The following is a 14,479-nucleotide window of genomic DNA, read 5'->3' as shown; positions in this document are numbered from 1 at the left end:
TGTCTTCCAAACGAGGTGTATAGAAGAGGGGTGCCTTAAGTTCACTTGGGTGTTTCCGATCGTAGAAAATGGCGTTACTTGAGATGATAGGGTTAGGTGGCGATAAACAAGCTGTTGTTCTTGATATTGGTGAAGCATACACCAAAATTGGGTTCGCCGGTGAAACTGTTCCGAGACACATAATTTCAAGCAAAGTGAAAAGACTTGTCGGCAATGAGTTGCTTGAAGTTAGCGTTATGGGAGTTAATGCCTCTGAAGCAGAGTTGTACAAAACTTTGCGAGATTTCTTGCACACTATATATTTCAAGTATTTGCTGGTGAACCCTAAAGAGCGTAAAGTGGTCATCGTTGAATCAATCTTATGCCCGGTTAAATTCAGAAACACTTTAGCCAGAGTTCTATTCACCTATTTTGATGTGGTATCTGTCATGTTGGCACCAAGCCATTTGCTTGCCTTATTTACTTTGGGTGTACCGTCTGCTTTAGTGGTTGACTGTGGTTACAGCGAATCATTAGTAGTTCCCATTTACGAGCACACTCCGATTCTCTCCGCCATTGAATCTTTCCAAACTGGGGGGAAAGCTATTCACAAGCAATTGCAAGAGAACTTATTATCCGCCACAGGGCAAAACATGGACGAGGAGATAATTGAAAACATCAAAGCGACAGTTTGCTTTGTTGGTAGAAACAAAGAACCAGAAGAAAATCTACCCCCAGCAGTTGAATATACAGTAGGCCATGGAATGAAAATTACAATTGATGGGAAACTAAGAGCCCATTCATTTGACTGTATGTTTGATGGTGATGAAGAAGGAAAGTCTCTTGCTACATACATTCTCGATGCCATATCAAGGTAAAAATACATGTAACCATCAACAATGTTGAGACAATTCTTTCAAATTTCCAGTGTGCTGATTATGGCAGATGTATGCACATCAACTTTAACTTGCACATCAACTTTACAATCTATTATGGAAGCTTCTTTTTGCATGCCAAGTAAAATTTTAAAGAAGCTTTGCATACAAAAACATTAATGAAACAACTGTGTCAACACAATATCCTATTGAGACCTGCTATGCTCTGCAATCTGACTAGGGTTTTAGATAATGTAATTTAATAGATAAATTGTGTTCTGGTTGATCGTTTTTGGTTAAAAAAGTTGAAAAGACAAAAAGAGATTCAAATTATCTCCCTGCTAGATTAATTGTCAAAACTGGATTGAATTATTTTTGGTAAATCTAGGGCATGTGTTCCTAGAGTGCATTATGATATTTCTTTTCAACACTTTATGATATTCTCAGCAATTTTAAAAATTAATTTTTTTTATTTTTCTTAAAAATATTTATTTATTGCAGCCATGACTTTGTTTTTTTATTTATGCAGGTGCCCCATTGACTGCAGAAAGACTTTAAGTGAAAATATATTGTTAATGGGAGGCACAAGCATGGCACCTGGATTTAAAGCAAGGCTATTGGCTGAAATAAAGGATCAGTTAAACACTGGATTCTACTCAAAAAAACTTGCTTTTAAAAGTGTAAAAATATGCCAACCTCCAGTTCAAGCAAATTATATATCATGGCTAGGAGCAGCAATTTATGGGATGCTGGAAACACTTTCAGAGTATTCTATTACAAGGGAGAAGTATAAAGAGAAACCTTTCTTGCCAGACTGGGCTTCATTGACATCTACAAACATCCAAAATGATAAGCAGTTGTCAGATGCAAAAGTCAAGGTTTCGTCCTACCGTAAATCTGTCTCCCAATCAGGAAAACCTTAGTGCTGGGTTTCTGAATCTTTTTTTTAAATCATTTGGTATGCTTGAAGTTAAGGATAGATTCAGTGCCAAAGATAAGCAACATATCTGTCTTAGTATTTATTGGATCAGAAATTGAAGAAAATTAGAAGATCCTCATGTTGTACTAACAGCATCAATTGCTATATTAATTCAAGACCATATATAGTTACTATATAAATTTCCATGTAAATTGTATACAATTAATTGAACAATTTTCAGAGCTACTCAGGAACTTAGTGATATGTTTCTAAATCCTTTCTTTTGTTAACTATGGGCATTGAAATTACAAATATGCATGGAAAAACCAGAATCAAAATTTGATTAAATGTTTTGTGCAAAAGAACTAATAAGAATCTAAAAGAAGGATCAAGGACAATGTAATCAAAATTGTATTTTCAAATTTATATCTCATTAATATTTTGCCATTTACTGCTCCAATTTTGAATTGATAATAAACATAAGGTTAATAATAATCAAGATTCAAGATAATAATAATCAAGATAATAATCAAGATTCTATGGCAAAATTAACCAAGTGATAGAAAGGAAGTTGCCTTCAAAAATTGGATATGCAAGAGAAATAGACTAAATACACTGTATTTGACAAGATACATCTTTCAACAATGTAAAATCTTGAATGAAAGATGAGTGGTTTATATCCAGATATTTGCAGATACAGCAAATCATAATGTGAATAAGGGAAGGGGGCTAAACCTGTAAAAGCCCTTATGGCAAGATAATTTTTGTATGGTTTTCTGTATACTTTAGGAATGATTCGTAATATACTTATGATTTATATGTATACTTATGATTATCATAAGTGCCCCTTAGTCCCAAGGAATCAAAAGTGCCCCTTAAACTGTAAACTTATAGAAATCAGGTAAACATCCACAACTGGATGAGAAATAACTGCAAGAAACAGTACACTGAATGCTACACTACAGTACAGGTTGTACCAGTACACTACTTTACAGGTTGAGGTTCAAACTGAGCAAACTCAGCAATAATTTGTGGTGCTGCTGAATCAAATCCAGCTATATCGAGCATTAAAGGATCATCTGGATCTGCAATAGTAAATTCATTTGCTGCCATTGCACAGACTATTAGTTTTGCATGGGGGATATTCATTTTCTTGCGATAATCAACAAGGGCTTGGAAGGGATGAAGATCTCCGGTCCATGTTTCATTGTCTGTGTAAACAATGAAGACATCAACTTCAATGCTTTCTTTCATGGCATGAATCATTGGCTGTGCACAATCAGTTGATCCAAACATTAGCTGAAAAAGTAATTATATTATCAACCGGTAATTGATGGTTTTATCACAAAGTTGTGCCAAAAACATAACCTTAAAGTTCAAAAGCTGTAGTAGTCTATCAGTAGCAAACTGATAAATGCAACATTAGTTTCATTTGTGTCATCTCAATCATGCATTCCATTCAGAAACTATATTCACAATTAAGCTCTTTGTCTAATATGTTTATAATATAGCAAAATCCCAAAATAAAACATTTTTAAAAGCCAACTCTTGATAAAAAAACATCACCTTCTTTGTTTCTTTCAAGATATCTGCAAGCTTCATATCTTTATTGATTTTAAGTGGTACTAAACCATCTGAAAATGCCATTGGGAAAGTTTTTGGCTCTGTTCTCAAGGTAGTCATTGCCATGGCAGCAGATGCTAATGCAGGTGAAATGGAGCATCCATTACAATTGTCTAATGACATTGAGCCACTTACATCAATACCAAGGAAGTAGCGTTTGTTAGTTGGCTTAACAAACTAAAAGAAAAAGAGGCATAGTGTATTGGAATTAGATATAAAAATGGTCTAGCCCGGTCAAAAATAATATAAAGCTGAAATTTGGCACAGATGCTCTATACTATGCTGGAAATGACCCGAAAAAACCCCATCAATTGGACATTGGGAGTTCCTTATTTGGGCAAACCCCATAATGGCGCACTGATCAGCAGGGGTTCACAATTTTAATGTCGCTAAAACCACACAGTATGTAAATCTTTTTAAAGATGATTTCATCATGACTATGATTTCATGCTGGACAAATTTTAAAGAACATACATTCCCTTGGAATGTGCAAACAAGTGGTGATTAGGCAAAAACAAAGCAGAACGAGTGAATATTGAAAAGAATGTGAAAAAATTGCTGATCCTCTTGCTGAATATTTTCATTTCAATTCGCAACTTCTATTGATGCAACATAATTTAGTGTGCGAATGAGATAAAGTATGATAATATTCTTGTTTTGCAATTATTGAAGTCCGTTAGGTTGTGGATTTGAGGAATATCCACCCATATTGCTAAATAAAATGATGGATTTGGATCATGAATCTTTTCAAAACATTTGTGGCCACTCTAACTGTAGGGGCCCTGGGCACAGAGCGAAGTGTGCCCTGTGAATGATGAGGCACCAGTGGTGTAATGGCACCAGTGGTAACGGGGCATAACACCGTTATCCTTCCTGAAACTTTCGGCTGCAGTGCTAAACTATCTAAACGAAAAAATGGCGTTTTGCTTCTTAAATATTAGCAAAATTCTAGATACCAAGCTATTTTTTATTAGATTTTCAATACTAGTTTTACCCAAGGTTCAATCAAGTATCAATTTGGTGCAAGTCATATAAAGATATGGCCATTAAATCTTGACATATGCATTTTTAGGTTGGGCATGTAGTTTACGTCCTCTCGTTGATGTCTTCACATAATCAAGAACAGAAATAATGTTTTATATTTCTAAATATTTGTATGGTAGGATGTTCAAATTTCTAGAAATGGGTTTAAAGCGCTGATTTGCTTTACCTTTGCATCACACTTCTTATAATTTTATGACTACATTATTGTGAGGCAGCGGTATAAGATACTCTTTTGATGTGCAAAGAGAGGGCTTCGTGGACTGCAGTGTTTTTCAACTATTTTCCTTGACATCCTCAATCTTAGTAATTTTTGTTACTAAGAGGTAAACAACACGGTCAAATTCAGTGCAAATTCAAAGTGGATGCCAAAAACTACAGCTTGAGTCTGGGCCAGTGACATTCCCTTTATGCCCTTCTTTACCAGAACAAAATATGACTTTCAAATTAAGTATAACCCCAAAGATTGCAGACTTTTTCAATTGAGAAGCGCACACTTTGTTTTGAGAGTACCAGGAACCAAAAACTGGAATATAGTTTAGAAAAATGGAAAACCCGGACTTGGAATTTTGAAAGTTTTGAGTAATAAATACACTTCAACATGGTTTACCTTTTTCCGTGTTCTGCATTAAAAAACCTTGCCTACCCACAGTTTTTCTCAGCAAGGATATTTGTCTGTAAAACACAGGGGTAAATCCTTGCCTTTTGATCTCCAACTGTAGATGTCATCACTGATTGCAGAACAACAAAATTTTAGGGAAATTTGTCATAGATTGTAGAAATTTGGCAATTTCTCAACAGAATGAGGGAATTCTATACACTTACCTGCCACAAATGTTCTAAAAGATGATACACAGATTACTGAAATTTCAAAAGTTAGCGGGATTCTTAACCCTTGCTTCTTGTTGGATAGGATGGCATTACTGGATATTTTAGTGTTATTAATATATAAGTTGTTCATAAAGTTATATACTTTCTTTTGCCCAGTTGCCCCTACCTGCTATTTTTGACCAAAAAGTACTTATTTTCACATTAAAAGGGTATGTATGTTCAATAAAAGTAGTGCAGCATGAAATTGTCTTTCAAAATTTCAAGATATTTGAGGACAGAAAAAATTATTAAACCTTTTATGCTATGAAAAATTAAATTCAGCCTTCAAAATTCACACCTATATGATTGAGATTTGTTCAGTGGATGGGCATTCACTGAAAATTGGTTGTAGCTAGAGGCACTGTAATATATCCCCGTGAATGCTACTGGTTACATCTACCAGATCTCAACAATCTCAGTCACCTTAGCAATATATTGCTAATGTTTACATTTCAAGTAAAAACAGATTACCTTGAAAGACTTATAAAATGCTTCATCAAGAGCACCAACAATGTTCTTGTTAACATTCCAGGTTTTTGATCCCTTGTCACCTTTTCCAGATTCATAGGTTTTTAAAGCTAGAAGTACATTGAATGGATGTATTCTAGCTTTTTCGAGTCGTTTTTCATCTTTTAGCCAATCTGCAACCCTGTGTGCTATCTCTGTCCCATTGTGCTTCACACTGTCCTCAAACATTCCTTCAGAGCTCATTTTCCCAAGGTTTCTTATAAGAGCAGTCATTGGCATCTTAAACAGCATTTGGAGCCATACCTGAAAAAACCATTGTTATTCATTTATCTCTTTATTACTATAAATACCACTCTGTAAAGATTGTTCTCTTGTAAAGCTGTGAGTATTTCACTTTTTTTAAAAACTGGGCTGTATAAAATTAATTATATATTCTGGTCGGCATAGAGTGATGAAAAATCTTAAGTTAAAGAGGAAAGAACAAACCGTATTTGTATTTGTTACTTCCTAGCTTCTGAAGGTATTATTTAGGTCACTGAGAAGCTATGCTTATAGAGCACTGTCTGCTGAGTCCTTCCTCTTAACATGACCACACCACATGATTCCTACACCTAGAACTGTAGAGAGCTGGTAACTCTCTTTACTCTAGTCTTTTCATGTCAGTGACTCAAATTACAGAACCTTTAATCGGTATAGAGTCACATCACCCCTTATGGAACGATTTCAGTAAAAAGTGTTTCCTCGGCTTTTTGGTACTTCCTAATAAATAAAAAGTACTACAAGCACATCATTTGCTGTATAATCTACATGCTTGTGTAAAGACAGTCTTATCGGCTTTTCTCTCTTTCTGCACGAGCAACATTACTACAGGCTACTTTTCTTCGTGAAAAACTTAGGCCACCGTCCCTTATGGAACGACTCAAATTTAGGCATGCAGAAAAGCACACAATGGAGAAAAACCGCGAATTGTTATCTGCCTTCTTTCCTTCTACCTTTATCATTCGTCAGTATCAAATCAGACTTTCGTTGAGCCATTTGTTTTCAAATTCAGAGTAAAGAAAAAAAGGTTATCCCCCAGTTTGGTTTTCTTACTTGAATGAGACTTTATCATGTGTCACACGTTCAGCCACTCATGAATTGTTGAGAATCACAACAGGAAGCCCGCCGTTCCATCAAAGAAGCCACTAGGCCAATGAAAATGCTCCTGATAAAAAATCCCGGTGAATGAAAATTATGCAAGCTTTTGTTTGGGTTTCAATGAATATTGGTTTTTGGGAGATAAAGAAACACGTTTTGGGGGTTGGTTTTGTTTTAGATAAAAAACCGACCGAGGGAATGACCAAGAAAGTTGACGTGCAGGAAAAAAAGAAAGGTTGAAGGTCTAATGAAAACTTTTTCGTTTACATTCCGCTTACTTTTAAAATATCCTCCTAGCTTTAAAAAACAAAATGAAACAACAATAATTAGCAAAGAGTTCAAGTAATGTCATCAGCAAAATAGTTTCGCGCGTTTTTTGAAGATAAACAAACCTTAACTCCTTCATATTTATTTTCATCAGTGCACAGTCGGAATTCATGAATAAATCGAATTGTTCCATAAGGGGCAATGTGACTCTATAGTCTGTGACCTTAGCCACATAAGTCATTCTCACTGTAAACAATGCTTGAAGGCAGGTCGAGATTGAAAATCCAAATAACTATTACATAGTTTTACCTTAAGTGACTGCAAAAATGTATTTGGTATATGTTCCCTGACTAGATCATGATTTTTTATAAGTTCAATAATTTTTTCTTCCTTTTCATTTTCTGGGATGTCCTGCATACTGAGCTGTAATGCTTCTTGTGCAGCATTGAGAGTAGCAAAGGTTTTGTTAACTTCTTCATCTTTGCTTGGAAACTGTTCTGGATCATCAAATAGCTTTTTACACTCGCTAAAACCTTTAGTGACAAATCTGAAAATTATCTGATGGCTTTTCTGCTTAGAGCTGGGCTTTGGATGACTAAGTCTTAAAAGGTCCCTATGACTCCAGCCATCTCTTTGCTTGTATTTTGTTACGTGATAAGCCAGCTTGGTCGGTGACTGGCTGAGATACCATTTCGAGATGGCCTTTCTCTGAGCTCTACCCCAGCCAGTCCCGGAACGACCTCTGTTGCTTTTACTTATGTCTTCACAATAGGCTACAAAATGAAATAAATCTGTAGGTATACGACAAATTTCATTCAAGGCATCATAGGCTGCCTTCCTTGTTTCTAGGAAACGTTGATCTAAAGTGCCATTGTGATATCTTGCACAAAATGCCAGCGCATACACAATGGTTATCTGTTTGGGACACCTTCCTTCGACACTGTACGTTTTGAGGATATCTACAACCTCCTTTCCTCTTCTATTGCATATCAAGTCAGCAATGCACTTGATGTTTTCGATTGCAAGTTCCCTTTCACCGGCATAATACGTTCCTCCATCAGCACCCAAAACGAGAAATCTTTTCAGCCGATCTAAATCGTCAATCTTAAAAACATAACCACCAGCATCATTCTTTAGTTGACGCTCGTCTAAACGAAACTGCTGGCCCGGGATAGCTGAGGAATCTTTCTGCTCCATTTTTCCAGTCTTGAATCCAGAAGGAAACAGAACCAAGCCCAGACTCCTTTTCAGTGTTTGCCAGTCAGACTAGAAGTCAGCCTCACTTTGGAGAACGTGATCGAATCCGTCCGCTGCTGAAGTTCTTATCTTTCCAGAAAAAAGTTAAAGTTCTTATCTAGCCTGTGTGACCAGACTCAGAAGCGAAAGTTTAGTCGGAAAAAAGAAAGAACGAAGGGAAAAGGAGCTCGAACCGGATCTCAAGCGGAAAAGACCTCTTCCCCCTGTCATTTCGAGATCCGAGCTCCATATCTGATCCCAGGCTAAAAGAAAGTGAAAGCAGCATACCCCCAGGGATATAGAGGTGGGGGCTCAGGGGCACAGCCCCCTTAATAAAATTTTCGAGAAAATAAAAGTATTGGCTCAGCCCCCTTCCATTGTTTGCGCTTGGATACAGCCAAGAATCATGTAACGCAGAGAAAGCTGTGAAGAATTGTAGCTTCAGGACAGGTTAGCGATTGAAGACTAAACCAAAACATAGGTATCCTGTCGCTGTGTTCGAAGAATGCCGGTACCGTTTTGATGCTTTGTAGGTAGTTTCATAGCATCCGCTACACCCATGGGTAGTTATACTTAATACTTGAGTTGCTTTTTGGAATGAAAACCGTTATAAAGCTTTCAATATTAACTGATGCGATGATTTTCGAACCTTCCACCTACAGCATCTGAGGGCAGAAACGCTGAGCCGCGAAATTTAGCTGTTTGTTACGACAAAAATAGTTATTCTCTGCTTACTTGCTTTTTAGATTTGAAATTGCTTTAATTAGAAATTGTGGTGTTATTACATTGCAAAGTATTAGTTTAGGTGATACGATTTGTAAAGTTTTTTAAAAATATAAATAGATACTCAATAAAAAAACACTTGGTTGACGTTTCGCTATAAGCTTCTTCAGAATGACTAACACATACATCTGGAGCGTAAAATAAGGAATACGAAACAAAAGAACAAAAGGTAACACATTTTACAAGCAAGAACAATAATAGCTAATTTAACTACATAATGATAGTTTCTAAGCCCAGCCGGAAGTGAGAAAAGATGGATAAATACAATAGACCAAAGAACAATAGAACAAGTGTGATAGCAGATGGTTTAGCATGCAGAAAAGTCCAAGAAAAAGAAACGGTAAATGCTGTCTGTCCCAAAAAAATATAAGAAACTAGGTAAATAAATATTATAAATGTAGAATGCAAAGAAAAGAAAGAAAGTAGATAGAAAACGTGGAAAAAATAAACAATGTAACAAGGAGAGTATAAACAAAAAGATAGGAAATAAAAATAAAACTATGTGTCAACTAACCTAATATTGAGGCCCCGGGGCGCAAAGGTTTCTAACTTATACTGCCAGAAACTTTCATGTATCCTACCATTCCCATTAAGTCTATCTATAATAGTAACTTTGATATCTTTGAGAAACCCATGATGATCCTTCCCTGCTAAATGCCGGAAAAAATCAGCCTGAGGTACACCCGAAGAGCCCCCGATAAACTTACGATTGCACGCCTTGTAGTTATTAAACCTAAGCCTAAAAGACGTGCAAGTGCTACCCACATACTGTACACCACATACTTTACATTCCATAAGATACACAACATTGGACGAATCACAATTAAACGAAAAATTTATCTTATATTCCTTATCAGTTATATGGGATATGGGATATGTTATATGGGTTACACTACTGGATAAGGCTAATGGGAAACATGAACACAATGGGAATGGGCGGGTTCCGTTTGTTACCACCTACCATCCAGCCTTGAATAATTTCGGCAAGGTGGCCGGGAGACTTCATGCTTACAGTATCAGAAGAGCGTAGGAAGGTGTTTCCTCAGCCACCTTTGATATCATTTAAGAGATGTAAGAATCTTAAAGATATACTAGTTAGGGCTAAACTTCATAGTGAGGGGGCAGGGGTTTCGCATAACAAAGGTTGTACTCCGTGTGGCAAGTCTCGGTGTCAAGTGTGTAATGTTATGTGTGACATTGATACTTTTACTTCCCATATAACTGACAATGAAGATTTAAGAAAAGGAAGCGTTAGAAAAGACCGAGCAGAGCGTCAGTTTAAAGAGGCAACTTACTATAGATTCTCTAAGGTAAGAAAACTTCTTTAAAGGGGTAATATAACAAAAATTCCAGAAAGGTTGAGAAAGGCTGTTTCTTGTGAGCAATGCCGCCGAGAGGTTTTGAAAGCCCTGTGGCAACACGGAAAGATAAAGTCTGCTACGAGCGAAGCGAACAGAAGTTTTTTGGCGACCATGCCCTAAAAATAAGCTGAAATGCATTTCAGAATATTTTTTGCAGTCATTTTGTTGCAATTGTTTAAAGCGTTGTACCATTGTTTATTAATAAAATTGTTACTCTGACTAATTTCTTCATTAAACTTAGGGCGTTTTGCCCCAACCCCTCACCTTTTGGCAGCTCTGGTTGTGAGTTTGTTGTTTTGCTGTTTTTAAACCTAAATAAACTGTTTCCCTAAACCTAAAGGCCTTAGGGCGTTTTGCCCCAACCCCTCACCTTTTGGCAGCTTTGCTCATTTCGTATAGTGACTCAGCATTTCAAGGGGACTTTTTTGTTATGCAGTTGGCAAAAAGGGGCATTTTTCCTGAACTATTTACAGGTGGGGAGGTGCACGTGTCCCCTGTTCTCTCTGTTCCCAGTCTATGTTTTTAAGAAAACCTATTTGCTAGGTTCCTGATCTTAAATACTCTATGAAAAGGTTCCAATTTTGTTTATATACAATATGTAAGAACGCTTTAAAAAGACTTTATGTCAAGTCTTGAAGCCTAAACCTTCAATTCTAAAAAAGTTCAGTGTGGAAACAGCGTGACCATAATGTCACAAACATTTTTCTAAATGTAATAGATTGCAAACAACGTAAAAATTTCAATTCCACAGCCAAAACTAAATTGTTAACGTCTTTTAATTTATGTCCTTGGTAATAACATATATAATAGAAGGTAAATAGTTATCTTCAAAAAACAGCCCAGCTAGTCCTTGCAACAAGCCAGGATTTTTAGCGTGAGTAGAAACAAATAACAATCATAAGCAATCGTTCATGGATCCCATACAGTTCCTTGAGGTAAGCATGGGCTATTTTGAAAAATGCTCCACCACTCAAAAATCCTTAAAAAATGCCCTGGATACAACTGATAGATTTAAACGTATCGCAAGCTTAATATGCATAGAAATGTACACGAACATTAAAGTATATAGATAGAAATTTTGAAAATTTCATACTGAGTACGCTTAGTTGCAGTTTGGTATAGACAGTTGGTTTCTTATTGTTGCTTTTAGAAATGGGAGTTAATGGCCTGAATCAACAACCGGTAGCTATTATTTGACTCTGTCTTCCCTTCTTTTAATATTTGATGCTCGACACTTTTTTACTTGAGAAATTTTGCCAACGCTCGATGCTCTTTTTTTGGATAATTTCATGCTCGGGTGTTCTTAATGTTGCTCTGATTTCATAACTGATTTTTCTATATCTGCAAACTAAGAATTCTTTCTAAGTCCATTGAAAAACAGTTTTCCATGACATTTTTAGTCGCAAGGTTCATTAGCTAAAAAATCTGCTCTATTTTGTTAACACAAGGAAAAATATGTACATTTAAAATCCAGCCAAAGGAAGTTAATTTAAAGGGTTTATTTAGTGAGAGAAAAAACTACACATCGTTATTACTCAACTCCTCGATCATATTAATAAAATTTAACTGTTTTTACTATTTTCAAATTCTTGGCCCATTTCAAAAAAGTCTCTGGATTTGTCCATCTTTACGATTAGTTTTTCGACGTGAGCTGTTCCAATTGCTTTGAATTTGTTACTGTTCTTTACTTCATTCGTGATCTTCCTGTTACTTGTCTTCTTTTGTTGTAGTTCTTCTTCTTCTTTCTTCTTGTCTTTCTCCACTTCTTCTTTTTCTTCTCATTCTTCTCTGCTCTTACTTTTTCTTTCTTTGTGTTCTTTAAATCTTGTCCTTCTTCTTCCCGTTACTTGTCTTTTTTTGTTGTAGTTCTTCTTCTCTATGTTCTTGTTCTTGTTCTTGCTCTTTCTCTTGTTCTTTCTTTTTTCCCTCTTGTTGGCATTGTTCTTTTTCTTATTCTTTTTCTTCTTTTACTTGTCCTAGCTCTTGGAATGTTTATATTTCGTCTAGGTATTTGTTTTCTTTTGTTTCATTCTTTTTGTTTTTGTTGTTATTCTAAGTATAATTCTTATTTCCTTTCTCTTATTGTTCTTGCTTCTTTTTCCTTTCTCTACTTTTCTCCGTTTCCTCTTCTTTTTCCTGCCCTTCTTGTTCTTGGATGCATGTAGGGTACTGGAACCTAACTACAATCCTTGCCAAAGTCTTGGTACACTGACGTCAGTTTCCAAGAGAAATTCAGCCATTCTCCTCTCCCCCTTTAAACAATGTTGGTTTACTACAAAACAACCTAGGGGATTAAGAAGAATGCTTTTTTCTGCAACTTCTATGTTATTTTTCTTAATTATCAACATTATTTAGGGGGAAGGGGGTGCGGAAATAGGAGTATCCGGGAAAAGAAGTGAAAAAATAAAGACGCAACGCAAATTGCTGGTGGTTCCAAATACTTTGGGCAATGATTATAGTTGTAATCCCCCAATTGGTAATGGCTAACAAAACAATTCTGCTTTCAAATTGAACCCTAGCAACATCTCAAAGTGATGCTATCAAAAAGTAGCCGTTCTATTTCCTCCATCAAAATTCTGTTCAACCAAGGTATCATAGAGTGCATACCTAAAAGTTCTGTCATTAGAAAAGAAATCAAATCCTAAATTTTTTCATTGCTGAAAAGCCATTGTTCTATAATTTCTTCGCGGTACCTGTATTTCAGATACACTCTCAAATCTTCTTGAAACCATAGATATTGAGAACAGTGATTACACAAAATGGTGTGCTTATTAAAACTGATTTGGGTTCGTTAGCCTTCCCTACGTTCGCCAGTTGTGTGTCTGTCACTGTTCTTGGCTTTGAACAACGTTAAATTAGAAATGAAATCATCATGTGATTCCTCAAAAAGTTTGGAAACACCACACTACCAGTCTTGCTGTTCGCTTCCTATATCAACTTAAGTCGTCTTTCTCTTAGCATTTTCCTTTCAGATTTTGATGAAAAATCAGAGATTTGCTTTTACAGGAGATATAAGAAGTCACTAAGGAATCTATTCATATAAAACGAAATGAGAATGAGTGCAATAGGTGAAAGGCAGTCTAGTTATGATACATAGGTCCAGAAAGTGTTAAATGTAGAATGTAATTTGCTTGACATAAATCTGTATTCAAGATCACAGAAAATTGTGAAATCTTAAACCTCTATTATAGTGAGATGCTTACATCTGTCTTACCGCTGAGAATGCAAATAGTAGCTCCACAGGGATCAATTTTAGCCCCTATCAACAAGATGAAATGTTCGGAAGGTTCCTTATTCTCTCTGCAATAGGCAGTATCGGATGCTTAATAGCAAAGGCAAGAACACGTGTACAGAAAATAGGGGAAGTTATTAAAGGAAATATTACTGCGGTTTACTTTTTCGTTTTGTACCAAGTCTCCCCCAACCAATTTGCACAGGTCTACTTAACGAGCAAAATAATAAATTTGTATATTGATTCTAAATTTTTACTGTTTTAAAACACATAGAAGAGACATAGAAGGTTAGAAATAAGCTAAGTTGATGTGTAAATACAGACCCACCTTAACATAGACCGTCGAAATATAACTGAAGTAAACAGCTCATTCGACATTTAAAAAAACCAGAAACCATTGATAACCTTTGAAAGGTTGCTTGAATTAAGGATTATATTTTTTTTCTACGATCATAATTTACATACTAATCATCAAATTTTTTGTTGTAGCAACTTTAGAATACCAGTCGGCCACTTGTATAACGGAAAAAGAATAACGTGATTATGCTTTTTCGTGCGCTTTTTAGAAGATATGATTATATCTGTTCTTATAGAACAGTTTTCATAACAATATTTGAATTCGAAAAGCTGGTGCATATCTGAAAGCTCTTTTTTGAATTGGTTTTCATTGTGCAATGCAAATATCGAA

General features: G+C 35.9%; 2 protein-coding genes across 2 annotated transcripts; one reads left to right on the top strand and one right to left on the bottom strand.

Moving 5' to 3' along the window:
• Nucleotides 1–29: 29 nt before the first annotated feature.
• LOC135693368 (actin-related protein 10) lies at nucleotides 30–2,027 on the top strand. Its single transcript, XM_065211822.2, has 2 exons — nucleotides 30–853; nucleotides 1,384–2,027. The coding sequence occupies exons 1-2, from the start codon at nucleotides 69–71 to the stop codon at nucleotides 1,775–1,777; spliced, it is 1,179 nt and encodes a 392-aa protein (XP_065067894.2). The 5' UTR covers nucleotides 30–68; the 3' UTR covers nucleotides 1,778–2,027.
• Nucleotides 1,861–8,435, bottom strand: LOC135693365 (RNA-binding protein RO60). Its single transcript, XM_065211818.2, has 4 exons — nucleotides 7,489–8,435; nucleotides 5,779–6,078; nucleotides 3,340–3,573; nucleotides 1,861–3,072 (listed from the first exon to the last, which is right to left on the bottom strand). The coding sequence occupies exons 1-4, from the start codon at nucleotides 8,374–8,376 to the stop codon at nucleotides 2,758–2,760; spliced, it is 1,737 nt and encodes a 578-aa protein (XP_065067890.2). The 5' UTR covers nucleotides 8,377–8,435; the 3' UTR covers nucleotides 1,861–2,757.
• Between the last annotated feature and the right edge of the window lie 6,044 nt (nucleotides 8,436–14,479).

This window comes from Rhopilema esculentum, chromosome 11 (genome assembly GCF_057945365.1).
Source record: "Rhopilema esculentum isolate cy_ngs chromosome 11, ASM5794536v1, whole genome shotgun sequence".
Classification (NCBI taxonomy): Eukaryota; Metazoa; Cnidaria; class Scyphozoa; order Rhizostomeae; family Rhizostomatidae; genus Rhopilema; species Rhopilema esculentum.
The sequence above is the reverse complement of the archived record's forward strand: the minus strand, read 5'-3'. Positions and strand labels throughout refer to the sequence as shown.